The following is a 17,500-nucleotide window of genomic DNA, read 5'->3' as shown; positions in this document are numbered from 1 at the left end:
TCTTCTCTGTCCATGACCCAACCATCTCAGTCTGGCTTCTCTGACCTTCTCTCCAAAACATCTAACATGTGCCGTCCCTCTGATAGACTCATTCCTGATCCTCTCCATCCTGGTCACTCCCAAAGAGAACCTCAACATCTTCATCTCTGCAACCTCTAGTTCTGCCTGCTGTCTTTTGGTCATTGTAACAGTTTCTAGTCCAAACATCATCTCTGGTCTCACCACTGTCTTGTACACCTTTCCTTTTATTCTGGATGATGTTCTTCTATCTCTTGGTACCCCTGACACTTTTCTCCACCCATTCCAACCTGCTTGGACCGTCTCTTCACCTCTTCTCCACACTCTCCTACGCTCTGGACTGTTGACCTCAAGTACCTGAGATCCTCCAGCTTCTTGATCTCCACTCCCTGTAGCCTCACCGTTCCACCCGAGTTCCTCTCATTCACACACATATATTCTGTCTTGCTGCGACTAACTTTCATTCCTCTCCTTTCCAGAGCATACCTCCACCTCTCTAGATGTTCCTCTCCCTGTTGTCTGCTCTCACTACAGATCACAATGTCATCCGCAAACATCATGGTCCATGGGGATTCCTGTCTAACCTCATCTGTCAGCCTGTCCATCACCATTGCGAACAAGAAGGGGCTCAGAGCTGATCCCTGATGGAGTCCCACCTCCACCTTGAACTTCTCGGTTACCCCTACAGCACACCGTACCAGTGTCTCACAGCGAGCATACATGTCCTGCACCAGTCTTACATACTTCTCTGCCACTCCAGACTTCCTCATACAATACCAGAGCTCCTTTCTTGGCACCCTGTCATATGCCTTTTCTGTCCTCCTCCCATGGTCCAAAAACCAACAGCAGCTTTTATGGAAACTATCATTGTGAACACTTGTATGATAGACCGGGTTAAACCCCGCCTCTCGTTCCAGTGTCAGCTGTGATTGGCTAATCGTCCCCCATCAAGTGACGGTGTGTGTGTGTGTGTGTGTGTGTGTGTGTGTGTGTGTGGGTCTTCTACAGGTCTGGCCAACCCCGGCAACGCCTTCACCGTGTTCTACGGAGAGAGGAACCCCTGGTGTGAGTAGAACGCCGCCGCTGCGGAAAAGTGTCCGAGTTGACCTTTGACCCGGCGGCGTCCCCCTGCAGGGATCACGGTTCGCTGCCCCGGCAGCCCCGGCCACGGCTCCAGGTTCGTGGAGAACACGGCGGCCGAGAAGCTGGTGAGAAGCTCCTCGTTCCCCCCCCTTGTGGCTGGAAGTAGCATTACAGCAGCGAAAAGGACGGCGTCCTCCAGGAACCTCGGGTTCCTCTGCCGCCGATGACCGCTCTCCTCTGTTCCCCTCGCAGCGCCGAGTCATGAACTCCTTCCTGGACTTCAGGGAGAAGGAGAGACAAAGGTCAGGTTCCTTAAGCCCCGCCCCTTCCCGCTTAGATAGTATTTCAAGGTGAAAGTGCTGTCGTTTGATTCCAGGCTGGACACCAGCGAGTGCTTCACCCTGGGCGACGTCACCACGGTGAACATGACCATGGTCAAAGGGGGCGTGGCCTACAACGTCATCCCGGCAGAAATGGACGTCAGCTTCGACCTGAGGATCCCTCCGTCCGTCAACCTTCAGGTAGGGAAGCCGGGCTTTTATTTTGAAGTCGCGGCGCCTCCTAACGCCCGACTCTCGCGCTCAGGAGTTTGAGCAGCAGATCCGGAGTTGGTGTCTAGAGGCCGGGGAAGATGTCACCTACGAGTTCGCTCAGGTGAGGGCGCCGCCTCCGTTTGGTCGGTAAGGACACCTTGAAAAAAAGGCCTGAAACAAACTTGTTTATTTGAATTTCCGCCACAGAAACACATGAACCAGAGCGTGACGTCAACGGAGGAGAGCGACCCCTGGTGGCGGGCGTTCAGCGAGACCTGCGAGTCCATGTGAGGGTTCGCCAAATGAGTCACGAGCTCTCACGTCGCCGATCCGTCTGATCCATGTTGGATGCAAATGTCGCAATGGTCCATTGGAGAAATTTCGAAAAGCCATCTTTTATGTTGAAATGTCGCTTCCTGTCTTTGGACTACAAAACCCGCCATGTTTGCCATTCTGAAGCAATGTGCCCAGTCTGGGTGTTGTAGTTGTTTTTAGAAGTACTCCAGGCAGAAAGCGTCAAGGACCAAAAGACAGCAGGCAGACCTGGAGGTCGCAGAGATGATGTTGAGGTTCTCTTTGGGAGTGACCAGGATGGATTGGAGTAGGAATGAGTCCATGTACATGTTAGATGTTTAAGAGAGATTGGAGGTCCAGAGGAAGACCAAAGAGAAGGTTTATGGACGTTATGAGAGAGAATCAAGAGAATAGGGTTAGAGAGACCCCTGGAGGGAAAAGCCCAAAGGAAATGATGAATTTGTCACAGGGGTGCAGGACATGTATGACTGGGACAAAGTGATGACTGAGATGATTTGGACATGAACACTCTTCTGTTCATATCCGAACCAAGGTGAAGATCTGGGATGAAGGTTACTGAAGGTGGAGCTGAGGAAGACCAAAGAGAAGATTTATGGACGTAGGGAGAGAGGATATGAAGGTAGTTGGTGTGCGAGAGGAGGATCCAGAGAATAGGGTTAGATGGGGAAGGTTTATTTCACTGTGGAGACCCTTGAAGGGAAAAGCCCAAAGGAAAAGTAGAAGACGAAGGCTTCGGGCAGGAAGTGTGTGCTGGTGTGCAGTGGATGCAGTAGTTCACCTATGATGTACCCTTGGTTTCTGCCCCTCGCAGGAACATGACCCTGGAGAAGGAGATCTTCCCGGCGGCCACAGACAGCCGGTTCATCCGAGCGGTGAGTCAGTCTGTCGGACATTCTAGGAATGTTCTCCGGACGTTCTCTGGACGCTCCTCCGGTTCCACCCGCCCCTCTGATGCGTTCCATGTCGCCGCTCCAGGTGGGAATTCCCGCCATCGGCTTCTCCCCGATGAACCGGACGCCGATCCTGCTGCACGACCACAACGAGTTCCTGAACGAGGGCGTCTTCCTCCGGGGCATCGACGTGTACGAACGGCTCATCCCGGCGCTCGCCGGCGTACCTGCCGGCCCAGGCGAGGTCCCATCCGGGCTCCGCCCCTAAATCACCAACGAACCCCCCAACCCTGTCGTCAGTCCATGACTGACAACACCTGTTCCAAATGAATCTCCACGGCGACGGCAGGATCTCACTTAGCGGTCGCCTTCAGTTGGATTTGGAGACGAAAGGAAGTTTAATTAGATTTTATTAAATTGGAATTGAAACGGAGCTCGTGGTCATTTGTCGTTGTGGTCCACCCTCCACCCCCAGCCAGGTCCACAGTTCACTTCCTGAAGAACATCTTGCCTGTGCAGAGCAGAGGGACGGACAAGTGACCCCTACAGGTGGGTGTTGGGGGCCTACAGGCCAATCATCTGCTTCCAATGAACCCTCTGCATTTTTCTCCTCTCACACCAACTAACTTCTTGTCCTCCTCCCCTCCATCCATGAACCTACTCAAAGCCCAAAGGAAAAGAAGACTTTCTCACAGGGGTGCAGGACATGTATGACTGGGACAAAGTGATGACTGAGATGGTTTGGACATGAACACTCCTCTGTTCATATCCAAACCATGGTGAAGATCTGGGTAGAAGGTTGCCAAAGTGGAGCTGCCAGGCAGGAGGCCGAGAGGAAGACCAAAGAGAAGATTTATGGGCGTCGTAAGAGAGGATATTAAGTTATTTGGAGTTAGAGAGGAAGATACGGAGAATAGGGTTAGATGGAGAAGGTGGATTTGCTGTGGAGACCCCAGAAAGGGAAACCGAAAGGAGAAGAAGAAAAAAATGTGAGAATACAGTGTTTCAGACAATGCATTGAGACTCTTACGTTGTATGCTCTCTTCACAATATGACAATATGGCAGCATACAATGGTATGGTAGAAAGCTTTCAGAGACGTACCAAAAAAGTGAAGTAAGAAATATTTGCAAAGAAAAAGAAATACCTCCATCCACTAAGGAGGTGAAGTAAAGTTGTTCTTTAGGTGTTCGCCTGTGTTGTGAGTGCTAAATGTTCTTTGTGATCCAGTGGACTTCTTCAGTTCAGTTCAGAAGCCTCTCAGTAAGGGTCAGTTCAGAAGTGAAGAAGCCTCTTGGATGAGGGGTGTAATGTCTTCAAGTGAAGAAACTCAAGTCCAGTTGACAAGACAAGAGAATTTCGATAAGAATTCACTGTGACCGGGATGACTGAGAACCTCCAAAGACATGCCTCAGCCTCTTTAAGAAATACCGCCTCCGCTGGGACTTCTTCAGGAGCTGCTGGGTGTTGTGAGACCAGGTGAGATCCTTGCTAATGTTTGTCCCAAGGAACTTGAAGGTCTTTCCCGTGTAAACTGGGTTGTGCTGCTTCGCCCCCCTCCTAGGATCAATACTCATCTATTTGGTCTGCTCCAATTTTAACGAGAGATTATTATCCTGACACCAGGTCACGCGCTCTGATGTCTCCTTGCAGGTGATCAGTCCAATGACATTGGTGTCGTCCGCATGTTTGTTTATGCTAATGTTGGTTCAGGACACCACGCCATCTGAAGTGAAGAGCATTTACAGCAAAGGGCTCGAGGGGTCAGTTCTTGTGTCTGATATCCTTTCTCTGACTGACTGGGGTCTGATTGTAAGAAGGTTCAGCGCCTATTTGCAGAGGGAGGGTGTCAGTCCAAGGACGAGGAGCTTCTCGGTGAGTTTGTGTGGATGCTGAGCCGTAGTCAATATAAAGCATCGAGACATACGTGTCCTTGCCCTCTTAAGTGGTTGAGGGCGGTGAGGATGGCTGGGTTGACAGCGTCCTCAGTGGACCGGTTCCTCTTATATGGGTATTGCAGTAGGTCTTGGGTGCCTGGGATGATCCTTTTAATATGACTTATGACTTTCCTTTCAAAGCACCAACGTTTTAAAACCGTCCACCATCTTTATTTCCATTTCCCATACCCTAACTGTTCCACTTGGGTCCCTCTCATTCACTTACATGTATGCTGTCTTTGCGCGGCTAAACTTTATTCTTCATACCTCCACCTGCTCCTTGCACTCACCACAGATCACAGTGTCATCTGCAAACTTGGATATGTCTTTCAGACAGACATATTCCCATGTAGCCTCATCTGTTAGCCTGTCCATCCCCACTGCAAACAAGAAGGGGCTAAGAGTCGATCCCTGATGTAGTCCAATCTCCATCTAGGGCTTGTCTGCTGCACCTAGGTCGGCACTTTCACACAGCTGGCATACATGTCCTGCACCATCCCAACACACTTCTCTGCCACTCCAGACCTCCTCATACAACCACAGCTCCTCTCTTGGGACACTGTCGTATGCTTTTTCTAGATCGCCAAAGGCAAAGCGCCACCCCATGTGGCCCTCGCTGTACTTTTCTATTAACGTTCCCCAGGCAAGCACTCTTTCAAGGCAATTACAGCAAAAAGCAAGAATTTTTCACAAATGCCTTACATGTGATCAGAATTACATGCAGCTAACTCAGTTACTGCACAAGACCATTCACACACACACACACACACACACACACACACGGAGTAGTGAGGTTGACTCTTTCATAGCAAATACTGCATCTGTAGTAGTCTTTCAGGGATAATACTGCATCTGTACTACTCTGTCTTGGCCCAAAACCATACTGGTGGTCACGCATGCCTCACATGTGATGAGTTACTGCACAAGACCACACACACACACACACACACACACACACACACACACACACAAATTATAGAAGTCACGAGGGAAGCCGAGGGTGGAGACGGACGTCGGGGAACCGAGGTTCTCAGTGGGAGACCTTCTCCGGTTCTCTGCTGTTTATGTAAAACTAATTAGCCTCCTCTCTCTGGGGGAGGAACCCCACCAACACACACACACACACACACACACACACACCTAATGGTGACCGCTGTTATTTTGACACACTCCTGGAAAAGTCACTCACACCTTGAGAAGATGAAGCAGGAGGGGCTTGTTGTTGATTCCACCTGAAAATATATGTGAGTGTTTGCGATGTTCTAGCTGGGTTCTGTTGGGTTGGAGAACGTTCTGCGGTTCTTCTCTGACCGGGAGAACGTGGAGAACCCTTGCAAGCGTTCTGTTACGTCACAGTAAAGCTCCGGCTGCAAACTTACAGTATTTAATGTACCGTTGCAGTATTTAGAAGGTACATTCTGGTGGGTACTGGTGAAGGTACACCAGAATACTGCTCAGAGTGGGTCGCAGTACATTTACAGCACAAACTACCAGTAATGCTAATAACGTAGCATTCAACAGTCATAACAGTACCAACGTAGTAATAACATCGTAACACCAAGGAAGGTTATTTGCGTTACTTTGTAATGACATTTCTGTCATAACAGTGCTGTAATTTCCGGACTGTAAGCCGCTACTTTTTGTTTTGAAACACTTAAACAACAGTGCAGCTAATTTCTGGATGTTTTTGTGCTAACGAGCTTCGCGTGAAGTTCTGAGGCCGTTCGATTCCGACACCGAAGAAGACGACTTTAACGGTTTTTTGGTTTGAAGACCAAGCTGGATCAGCTGGAGGACAAAGCAGGGAAAGATAACGGGTCGATGGAAGGACTTTTCCTTGTTTGGGGAAAAAAAAGCATTTCCAGAACGTGTAAATATCTCATGATACAACGTGGACACCTGCGGCTTATAGACAAGTGCGGCCTAAATATGTACACATAATTTTTTATTCATATTTTATTTTAATTTTTAGCTATCTTTATTTATAGACAAGTGCGGCCTAAATATGTAGACATAGATCTATTTAGTTATTTTAATTTTATTTCTTCAATTTAATTTTATTGTATTTATATTTATTTGTAGACATGTGCGGCCTATATATGTAAACGTAGATTTATTTAGTTATTTTAATTCTATTTATTTTAACTCAGTTTAATTTAATTCAATTTTTTTATTCATATTTTATTTATATTTATTTATAGACAAGTGCAGACTATATATGTACACATAATTTTTTATTCATATTTTATTTTTAGCTATCTTTATTTAGAGACAAGTGTGGACTATATATGTAGACATAGATCTATTTAGTTAGTTTAATTTTATTTCTTTATTTTAATTTAATTTTTTATTAATATTCTATTCATTTTTCTATTTATCTTTATTTATAGACAAGAGTGGCCTATATATGTAGGCATAGAATTATTGAGTTATTTTAATTTCATTTCATCAATTAAATTTTTTATCCATATTTTATTTATATTTCTATTTATCTTTATTTATAGACAAGTGTGGCCTATATATATGTACATATAGATTTATTTTGTTACTTTTAGCCAGTGCGGCTTATATTCAGGTGCGCCTAATAGTCCAGAAATTAGAGTCGTCATGACAACAGGGCTTCCTTCGTTCGATGAACACATGATTTTTTGGTTCTTCAAGGGTTATATGACGAAGTATGTGAATATAAACACAGTAATACCTTGACTTACAAGTTTAATTGGTTCTGTGACCGAGCTCGTAACTCAATTTGCTCGTATGTCAAAGAAAATTTCCCCTTTTTTTTAAAATAATGTTTATAAATAACGTTAAGAAAACAGTAACACATAATAAAAGAGAATGTAAAGAAATAAGCTGGTCTTCTTGGTTGCATTTACCTTGAAGGTGCCGGAGGAGGTGGAGTTTTTCATTTTGTGATATAATTTAACTTACTAGCTACACACTTAATGCTACGACCTCATGCTGAATTTAACGTACACGCTATGCTACACTTTACCGCTAACTGCTTCTTTCTCTTAAAACTTAAAGAAACCATTTTTTTTTTTACTTCTTCTTCTTTACTTTTGCCTTTTTCGCCACGCTTTCCTCTTCTTCGCCCGCGGGGCGTTTGGATAAAAACCTGCCCGTGGAGGTTTGTTTCTTCCTGCCTTGCAAAATGTTTCGAAAGTGAGCGAGGCAGGTGTCGTTGCACAGCGCTAACGCTCGTCCCGTGGCCACTTTTTCGGGGTGTTTCTTTTCAATAAACTGCGAGAGTTTCTCCCACATTCCCAACATCTCCTTAATCTCACTGGTGAGGATGACCTCGCCGGGTTCCGGCTCCTCGGCGTTGATTTCCTGCAGAACCTCCGTATGCTGCTGCTCCTGTAGCTCCTTCAAGTCCTGCGTGGTCAGTTCCTGGTTGTGCTTCTCCACGAGGTCGTTGACGTCTTTTTCGTTCACCTGCAGGCCCATGGACTGCCCGAGGGACACGATCTCCTCCACCACCGCCGCCGACGCTTCGGGTTCCGATCCTTGGAATTCCCCTTCGGACACGGCGTCGGGCCACAGCTTCTTCCAGGCGGAGTTCAAGGTCCGCCTCGTAACGCTCTGCCAGGCCATGTCGATAATTCGGATGCAGGTCACGATGTTGTAGTGGTCTTTCCAGAACTCTCGCAGGGTGAGGGTCGTGTTCTCCGTAACCTCGAAGCAGCGCTGGAAGAGGTGCTTGGTGAAGAGCTTCTTGAAGTTCGAGATCACCTGCTGGTCCATGGGCTGCAGGATAGGAGTGGTGTCGGCCGGAAGGTAGAGGACCTTGATGAACTTAAATTCTTCCAGGATGTCGTCCTCCAGGTTCGGTCGGTGCGCGGGAGCGCTGTCCAGGACGAGAAGGGCTCGCAGGGGTAGGTTGCTTTCCGAAAGGTACTTCTTGACGGCGGGTCCGAAGACCAGGTTGACCCACTCCGCGAAGAACTGCCTGGTGACCCACGCCTTCGGGTTCGCCCTCCACATAACCTGGAGTTTTTCTTTGATTATCTTATGGGACTTAAAGGCCCTGGGGTTTTCCGAGTGGTACACGAGAAGAGGCTTGATCTTGCAGTCGCCGCTCGCATTGGCGCACAGCGCCAGGGTTAGCCGATCCTTCATGGGCTTGTGGCCCGGCATGCTCTTCTCCTCTATCGTTATGTACGTCCTCCTCGGCATCCTTTTCCAGAAGAGCCCCGTCTCGTCACAGTTGAAGATTTGCTGGGCTACGTATCCCTCGGCCTCTATCACTCCGGCGAAAGTTAGGATAAAGTCCTCGGCCGCCTTCACGTCCGAGATCGCCGTCTCGCCGTGGCCGACGCCGGAGTGAAAGATCCCGGTCCTCCTTTTGAAGTTATCAAACCAGCCGCGACTGGCTTTGAACGAGTCCTCCGACGCCGCCTTGGCCGTCGACGTTCCCGCCGTCTGCCGCGCCAGATCCCGGTAGATGTCCCGCGCCTTCCCGCAGATGATGCTCTCCGTCACGGCGTCCCCCGCCAGCTGCTTCTCCGTCAACCACACCAACAGCAACTTCTCCATCTCTTCATGGACGGACGTCCGGAGCTTCGAAATAATGGTAACGCCCTTTGCCGGCGTTATGGCCTTTATCGTCTCCTTCTGCCTCAAGATCGTGCATATCATGGAAGTACTGCGACCGTACTGCCTCGCCAGGTCGACGACGCGCACGCCTTGCTCGTGTTTGTCGATGATCTCGTGCTTTACGTCCAAGCACATCATCCTCCTCTTCTTCTCGCCGCCGCCCTTGGCACGCGCTTTCTTCGGACGCATGGTTGCCACCAAGGAACGTCGTCCCAAAAATAAACGAGAGGGGACGCCGATACGACGCTGGCGCGGCAAGTCAACTGGAAGCTAGAAAGCTGGTGAGATAGTAAGCTAGCTCGCTCGTATCTCGGATCTCAGCGAGCCTCCTAAAGCAAAAAAAAAAAAAAAAAAAAAAAAACAAGAAAAAAAAACAAACAAAAAAACGAAAGAGCGACGGCTCGTATCCCGGAAATTCGTAAGTTGATTCACTCATAAGTCAAGGCACCCCCCACACCTATAAATAATATATATTTATAAATATATATTCCCGATTCCCGCCGGCGAGGAATCCACGCACGCAAGAACGCGACTGCGGGAGAGAAAGAGAGAGAGAGAAAGGAAGAGAGCGAAAGGGAGAGCGGAGGGGGGGCGGTGCTGGAGCAAGACTTGTATGCGGGGGGAGGAGGAAGAGGAGGCGCTGCACTGCACCGGCGCGCCTCCCGCCGACAGTGATGCCTCAGCCGCAGCACCACCTCCTCCTCCGCCTCCTCCGCCACCTCCTCCGCGCCACGGGCTCCTCTCGTGTGCCCCGGTGACGCTCCGGCGCTCCCCGTCCGCCCGCAAAAAAAAAAAAAGCGAAAAAGAAAATCCAAACAAAACGTGAGCAGCAATCTGTCCTCCTCCTCTTCCTCCTCCCCGTAAATGGAAGATGGCGGTGGGCCGGAGGTGCTGCGGCGTCGTGTCTCTCCAGCTCCTGCTGATGCTCGGCGGCGCGTCGTGGCCCGGAGCGGAGGCGCTCACCTTCCCGCAGCAGTACACGTAAGTCCACGGTGTCGGTTGGGGGGGTGGGGGGGGGGGGGGTGCGATCCCGCGTTTATATAATGCGCGCGCGCGCGGGCTGCACCACGCACCGGGGGGTACCTGCGGGGTGTGCCGTCGGGATCCGGCTAATACCTGGATGGTTATTTTATAGATGTTTTTTTGGGACATACAAGTCCTGCTACCCTAGTACTTCCATCTGTGTATTTTTTCCTCTTTTCTGTTGGGGAAAAAGGTGTGTGTGTCGTCGGGGGGGTGGGGGGGTGGAGGTAGCTTCCCCAACCCCCCAACTCGGAGTGAAGTTTGTGTGTATGTGTGTGTGTGTGTGTGTGTGTTGGGGGGGGGGGTGATTGCACCGCACAGGGAAATAGGTAGTTGTTGGGAAAACAGCTTCATTTCCAACCCCCCCATTTTTCTTTCCACGCAGTTGATGTTCTGCATCATGATGCCAGACCCCCCCCCCAACACACACACACACACACACACACACACACACACACAGGCTTGGCAAGTGAGAAGCAAAATGGCCCAAATGCAAAAACAAACAGAAACCTGTTTCTTCAGGAAAGCTGTTGGTTTTGAGGTGGAGGTGGTGGTCGAGGGGGGGGTCCTGTGTTCTTCTGCTCGCGTCCCCAGGAGAACCACGGGTTCCTCTCGACAAGTTCTTGCGCCCTTTGGACGAACACAGCTGGCACGTAAGGAAGCCACCGCCGGGCTCCGCAATCAGGCCGCTGCGGCGGCGGGGGGGAAGCGGCCAGATGGTCCTCCCGTCTCCAGGCCCAGGGGGGTGGAGGGGAGGGGGGTGGTCTTCTGGGCCAATCACAGCTGGAGAAGAGAGGCGTGTTTACCAATTTGGAAAGAGGCCCTCAAACCAGGGGGACGTGTTTGTTTACTCCACGAAGTGGGTTCTTTCAAGTGGGGCTGCTGCTTCCCCCTCTGCTGCTTCCCCCTCTGCTGCTTCCCCCGTCCCCTTCCCTTCCCTCCCGCCCCCCTGCGGAGTGCGTGGGGGCGGAGGCGTGGCCTCCTGCCCCGGGTTCTCCACAAGACCCCTCAGTGGACCAGCATCTCGGCCCAATTAAGAATTAATACCGCGGCACCCTTGATTTATTCTGTTCCCTTTCCCTCCCTGAGCCCCTTCCTGCTCCTCGTCCTCCTTCTCCCAGATCGCTCGCTACGACCAGCGATGGCCGGATGGAGAGACAGATGGAGTTTCGGCTGGGGGGCTGTGAGGAGGAGGAGGAGGTTGGACTGGACTTGAAGAAGATCAGCGTCGCGTACACTGACCATCTTCTTTCGCTTTGAAACCCCGAGGCGGGGCAGGGGTGCGTGAGGTTCCCCGGGTTCTCCTCGGGTGCTCAGCTGGAGATGCGACCTCCAGATGGTCGCGGATGATGTTCCTTGACCTCCTTGAGGTCCTCGCGTCCCGTCACCTTCTCCTGAAACCCAGAAGCGACCGTTTCCCGGTTGGTCTTTAGACCGGCGCTCAGGATCTGAGCAGGTTCTACCTTCAGGTCACCGCCAGATCGGTTTTCCTTCTTCGCGGCTTCATTTCCAGCTCTTTGAGAAGAACCTGCTGACTCACCATCGTAGGGTGGAACTCAAGGACTCCTCTTGGTTCTTGGTTCCTCTTGGTTCTCATGGAGACGCCCGGAGACTTGGATGTCTCCGTGTTCTCCCGTCGGGGTTCTTTCCAACTTCTTCTCCCTTGGTTTCTCCTGTGTGGAGACTCCATGTTCTCGTACCTGGGTTCTTGGAGGTGGTGCAGGTCCTGCGAGAACCTCCTCCTGGTGTCACCGTCAGAGCCGGATCCCGCTGGATCACATCCTTCTGGACCAAAACCGCGCGAGAGATCCCGACCTTCAAAACCCAACTTTTGACCTTGAGACGTTCGGGACGAGTTGTCATGGAAACGTCACCGTGAGCATTGATCCTGGGCTGAGCAGGACCAGGACTGGACTCCTTCCCCTGGAGCTCCGTTCTGACAGCCGCCAGATGTTCCTCAACCTCCCCTTTTCATCTGTTGCTCCATTTTCTATAAATAGTGGCCGGGGAGGAAGAGCGAGGGTTCTTTCATCGCGTTCTGGAGGAACGTTCTCACGCGGACGTCGGGCGTATAAATAAACCGAGAACCCACGATGAACTTCGGCGTCCTGATCTCCTTCGGCGGAAAACGAAATTGAAATTGAAAATGAAATTCAAAAATTTGGGTGTTTGGAAATGTCGCCTTATGAAGATGCAACCTCCTCAGTGAAGACGGGGCGCATTTACAGCTTCACAAATATTTACAGGAAAAAATAACTTCAGGGTAGATTTTTAAAATAAAAGGAAATTGACATCGAATTTGAAGATGAAATTCTGGAATTTGGGTATTTTTAAATTCCTAACCGTCGCCTTATGAAGATGCAACCTCCTCAATGAAGAAGGGGCACGGTGGATTTTTTAGTTACGCTTTTTAGTTGGCAGATTTTCAAAATAAAAAGAAACTGAAATTGAATTTGAAAATGAAATTCGGAAATTTGGGGATTATTTTGGAATTCTTAAATTTGTAAACGTCGCCTTATAAAGATGCGACCTCCTCAGTGAAGAAGGGGCATGGTGAATTTTTTAGTAAGGTTGGGTTTGACCCCACCCCCTTTAAATGTTTTCAGGAAAAAAAAGAACCCCCTGGCAGATTTTCAAAATAAAAAGAGACTGAAGTTGAATTTGAAAATGAAATTCTGAAATTTGGGTATTTTTGGGTGTTCTTAAACCGTCGCTTATAAAGATTCGACCTTCTCAGTGAAGAAGGGGCGGATTTTTTAGTAAGGTTGGGTTTGACCCCGCTCCCTTTAAATGTTTTCAGGAAAAAAAAAAAACTTCCAGGCAGATTTCCGAAATAAAATGAAACTGAAAATGAAATTTGAAAATTAGGGAATTTGTGCCCTTCAAAGATGTTGCCTCCTCAGTAAGAAGGGGCGTGGGGGATTTTTTTAGTTACACCCTTTCAGAAACATTTACATGAAAAAGGAACATCCAGGGAGATTTTCAAAATAATGGGAAATTGAAGTAAAAAATGAAATCCCAAAATTTGGGTATTTTTGGGTTTTCTAAAATTTGTAACCATGGCCTTATGAAGATGCTACCTCCTCAGTGATGAAGGGGTGCGGTGTATTTTCAGGTTTGAAACTGTACTTTCAGAAATATTTACAGGAAAAACAAACACCCTGGCAGATTTTCAAAATAAAAGCAAATTGAAGTAAAAAAAAAAAAGGTAATTCTAAAATTTTGAGTATTTTGGGTATGCTAAAATTTGTTGCCTTCTGAAGATGAGGAAGGGCCTTGGTGGATTTTCAGTCTCGTCTTTCAGAAACATCCACATAAAAAAAGAATATCCTGGCAGATTTTCAAAATAAAAGCAAATTGAAGTAAAAAAAAGGAAATTCTAAAATTTTGAATATTTTTGGGTATTCTAAAATTTGTCCCCTTATGAAGACGCAACCTCCTCAGTGAAGAAGGGCCTTGGTGGATTTTTCAGCCCCGTCTTTCAGATACATCCACATAAAAAATGAATATCCTGGCAGATTTTCAAAATAAAAGCAAATTGAAGTAAAAAAAAAAAAGGAAATTCTAAAATTTTGAGTATTTTTAGGTTTTCTAAAATTTGTAACCATGGCCTTATGAAGATGTGACCTCAGTGATGAAGGGGTGCGGTGGATTTTCAGGTTTGAAACTGCACTTTCAGAAATATTCAGAAATATTTACAGGAAAAACAAACACCCTGGCAGATTTTCAAAATAAAAGCAAATTGAAGTAAAAAAAAAAAAGGAAATTCTAAAATTTTGAGTATTTTTGGGTATTCTAAAATTTGTTGCCCTCCTCAGTGAAGAAGGGCCTTAGTGGATTTTTCAGCCCCGTCTTTCAGATACATCCACATAAAAAATAAATATCCTGCCAGATTTTTCCCAAAAAAACAGATTTTTCCCACTGACTGCCACCTTCTGAAGACCTCCTCAGTGTCTTTCAGCTGGCAGTGATTGACATGGTGCGTTGTGTATCTGCAGGATCATGCACTGGGCTCGGCGCATCGAGCAGGAGATTGACAGGGTCTTCCAGCACATCAGCGGAGCACAGCAGCTGAAAGGGGTGAGTGCGCACCTCCGCCGCTAACTCCTCAGGAAGTAGACCTAGCCGCCGCTACCGCTACCGCCGCCGCGCAATTCTGACGTGTTTCTCGCCGGGCGGCTTCTGATTTCCGGACCTCCTGCAGAGATCCGGCTCCAACCGAGGCAGGAGGAAGATGCGGATCGCGCGCCCACGCGGTTCACATTTAGAAGGTCTTGCGTGTTTTCTCCGAAGGCTTTGCAACACCTCCATCTGCGAATGCTAATGCCCTGGTCGGCTCTACCGCGCGGCTGCCATGGAAACCGCGTTGAGAAACAAATCCGAAAATACCGAGCCGAGCCTGAACGCGCCGGCACGTGTCACGGAGGAGCAGATGGTCGGCCCGGCAGCGAGGCCGCGGACGCGACACTCGCTCGCTCATTCAATCCTAGTTAATCCCTCCGCTAACCGTCGGGATTAGCTGAGGGAACGACCCCCCTCTTCCCCTCCGACACTCTCGCTTTCTGAACCCCCTCCCTTTCAGGGAGGACGATGCAAGGAGAGGCGTACAACCTAGAAGCTAATGTCACCATGCTAACGGCTATGAGATGAAGGGAAATTATTGTAATCCATACCCGTCGGTGTGTGTAGCATGTTAGCATGTTTACATCAAGGAGTGAACTGGAACCACTTTATAAAGTGATCTGTGTGTGTGTGTGTGTATAGATACAAGAAGCTAATGCCTTGATGCTAATGGCTACAACATGAGGGGAAATGATTGTAATCCATACACATCACTTTGTGGCATCTTAGCATGTTTACATCAAGGAGTGAACTGGAACCTTTATAATGTGATCTGTAAATGTATGTGTGTGTGTGTGTGCGTGTGTGCGTGCGTGTGTGTGTGTCGATACAAGAAGCTAATATCCTGATGCTAACAGCTACAACATGAGGGGAAATGATTGTAGTCCATACCCCTCTGTGTGTAGCATGTTAGTATTTTCACATGGAAGAATGAACAGAAAGCACAATACAAAGCGGTCTGTGTGTGTGTGTGTGTGTGTGTGTGTGTGTGTGTGTGTGTGTGTGTGTATGTGTGTGTAGAACCTAGAAGCTAATGTCCCAATGCTAACGGCTTCGAGATGAAGGGAAATGATTGTAATCCATACCCCTCGGTGTGTAGCATGTTAGCATGTTTACATCGAGGAGTGAAAAGGAATGTATGTGTGTGTGTGTGTGTGTGTGTGTGTGTGTGTGTGTGTGTATGTGTGTGTATGTGTGTGTGTGTGTGTGTGTGTGTGTATGCTTTGTGTTTTTGTGTGTGTGTGTGTGTGTGTGTGTGTGTGTGTGTGTGTCGTCTATTCCCCGCTCAAAGATGTGTGGGGGTGCAACTTCCGCTAAATTAATTGCTAACGTTAAAAGAAGTGGTGGAGCATCAAATGTTCTCGCCCACCAGATTATACAGGAACAGCACAGATTACAGGAGTCACACACACACACACACACACACACACACACACACACACACACAGCGGTTGGTTGAAACAGCAAACAACCATCAAGCAGCGCCGCTAATCAGGGATTGACGAATGTCACCCGAGGCGCTAACAAGACAGCTTCCAGCTTCCAGAGGAACCAGGAATGGAACCATCAACCATCTGGACTGAACCATCTCTGCAGTCGTAGCAGCAGTTGATTGACCCCCCCCCCCCCTTCCTTGGCTCATAATGGTTCAGTCCAGTTGTTTACGGTTGGAAGGAAATGCCGCATCAGCAAAAAAAACTAAATAACACAAGCGGCGCGTGGATGACGGCTCTTCTGATTAAACCACGTCTGATTTATCAGCCTACTGACGCTCTGGACGCTCCTTGTCCTCATTTATTCTTCTTGGAATTAATATTTATTCGACGCTGATCGGCGCGTAGCTTCGGCGTTGCAGGCGTGAAGAGTAGATGTTCTGGGATGAGGAACCAGGAGACCCCCTGAGGAGATGATCCGTCCTACCTGTCCGTCAGGTTCTCGGGGTTTTTTAATGAGGGTGAATTCGTTAAGCAACGCAGAGAAGCAGTGGATCTTCTGCAGGGGAAGGATCTCCATCCTGGTCTGCTGCTGGACTACGTTCTGCCTGATGGTCCTCCTCATGTTCTCCATCCTCCTCCTGCAGTCCAAGAACATCCAGCAGGTCCAGCCAAGACTAAATAGTCTTTTGGTGTGAATGAGAGGGTGAATGGTTGGATGATTGACAGCTGACCCTTGCACGTTAAGCTCCGCCTCCTCCTGAGCCCTAAACCAATCAAAATCTCCGTCACTATTTCCATGGAAATGCAGTTTCTATGCCGACGACATCCAATAATAGTCGAGCGCCTGTTCTCTGCCTCATTTAAACAGCCAGGAAAACAAATGTGTGTATTTTTAGAAAGAACCTGCAGTGAAGTCACTCCACACACACACACACACACACACACACACACACACACACACACACGTGCGTGCTGACCCGTCGCTGCCTTTGCAGATCTACAACGAGGAGCGGCGGCGCTTCAGCCTGGTGAAGAACCAGCCGCGCAGGATGGTGGAGAAGGTGGCCTCCGACATCGAGAAGCTCCTGGCCAAGAAGCGAAAAGCCCTGGACGTGAGTGGGGAGCGGCTTCTCTTCACCGATGGAGAACCTGGAGGTTCTCCTCACCTGCGGCTCTCAACCCCGCTGTCTTTGAAGGGTTGCTCCTGGTGCAAAACTATGTTCTCCATGTTCTCCACACTGTGTTCCCCTTATCTCCAAAGATGCCGGAGTGTTTGAAGTTCTTCGAGGTTCCCTGAACATCTCATGCTTCTGTTAGCGTAAAGATAACGTTCCACATGTTCTCTGGAAGACTTTTTCCAGAGCATCCAAAGCATGTGAGAACACACCTTAGAACATGGCGGTCAGACAGCGGGTTCCAACTTAGAACGGGAAGACGGAGAACCCTCGCGGTCTGGTTCTAAACCCCCTTCCTGTGTGTCCTCCAGAGGCTGGCTACCGAAGCAGAGCGACTCCAGCAGGAGCACCTGTGGCAGGACAGCATCAA

General features: G+C 48.8%; 2 protein-coding genes across 2 annotated transcripts in view; both read left to right on the top strand.

The window, feature by feature from the left end:
• LOC147221903 (aminoacylase-1A-like) overlaps nucleotides 1-3,272 on the top strand; it is a 7,651-nt gene extending 4,379 nt beyond the window's left edge. The window contains exons 9-16 of the mRNA XM_086167759.1: nucleotides 1,027-1,083; nucleotides 1,153-1,226; nucleotides 1,354-1,403; nucleotides 1,478-1,622; nucleotides 1,687-1,755; nucleotides 1,842-1,921; nucleotides 2,761-2,821; nucleotides 2,925-3,272. Of these exons, the coding sequence (XP_086023885.1) occupies nucleotides 1,027-1,083; nucleotides 1,153-1,226; nucleotides 1,354-1,403; nucleotides 1,478-1,622; nucleotides 1,687-1,755; nucleotides 1,842-1,921; nucleotides 2,761-2,821; nucleotides 2,925-3,107 (719 nt within the window). The 3' untranslated portion in view covers nucleotides 3,108-3,272. The remainder of the gene's footprint in view (nucleotides 1-1,026; nucleotides 1,084-1,152; nucleotides 1,227-1,353; nucleotides 1,404-1,477; nucleotides 1,623-1,686; nucleotides 1,756-1,841; nucleotides 1,922-2,760; nucleotides 2,822-2,924) is intronic.
• Nucleotides 3,273-9,764: 6,492 nt separating this feature from the next.
• Nucleotides 9,765-17,500, top strand: part of LOC147221902 (voltage-dependent calcium channel subunit alpha-2/delta-2-like) — a 26,740-nt gene continuing 19,004 nt past the window's right edge. Inside the window, exons 1-4 of the mRNA XM_086167758.1 lie at nucleotides 9,765-10,355; nucleotides 14,396-14,477; nucleotides 16,951-17,067; nucleotides 17,442-17,500. The exon at nucleotides 17,442-17,500 is cut by the window's right edge and continues 1 nt beyond it. Of these exons, the coding sequence (XP_086023884.1) occupies nucleotides 10,246-10,355; nucleotides 14,396-14,477; nucleotides 16,951-17,067; nucleotides 17,442-17,500 (368 nt within the window). The 5' untranslated portion in view covers nucleotides 9,765-10,245. The remainder of the gene's footprint in view (nucleotides 10,356-14,395; nucleotides 14,478-16,950; nucleotides 17,068-17,441) is intronic.

This window comes from Fistularia commersonii, chromosome 21 (assembly GCF_037954325.1).
Source record: "Fistularia commersonii isolate RoL2024-O1a breed Wild chromosome 21, RoL_Fcom_v1.0, whole genome shotgun sequence".
Classification (NCBI taxonomy): Eukaryota; Metazoa; Chordata; class Actinopteri; order Syngnathiformes; family Fistulariidae; genus Fistularia; species Fistularia commersonii.
Note: the sequence above shows the minus strand (reverse complement) of the source record. Positions and strands in the feature narration are given on the sequence as shown.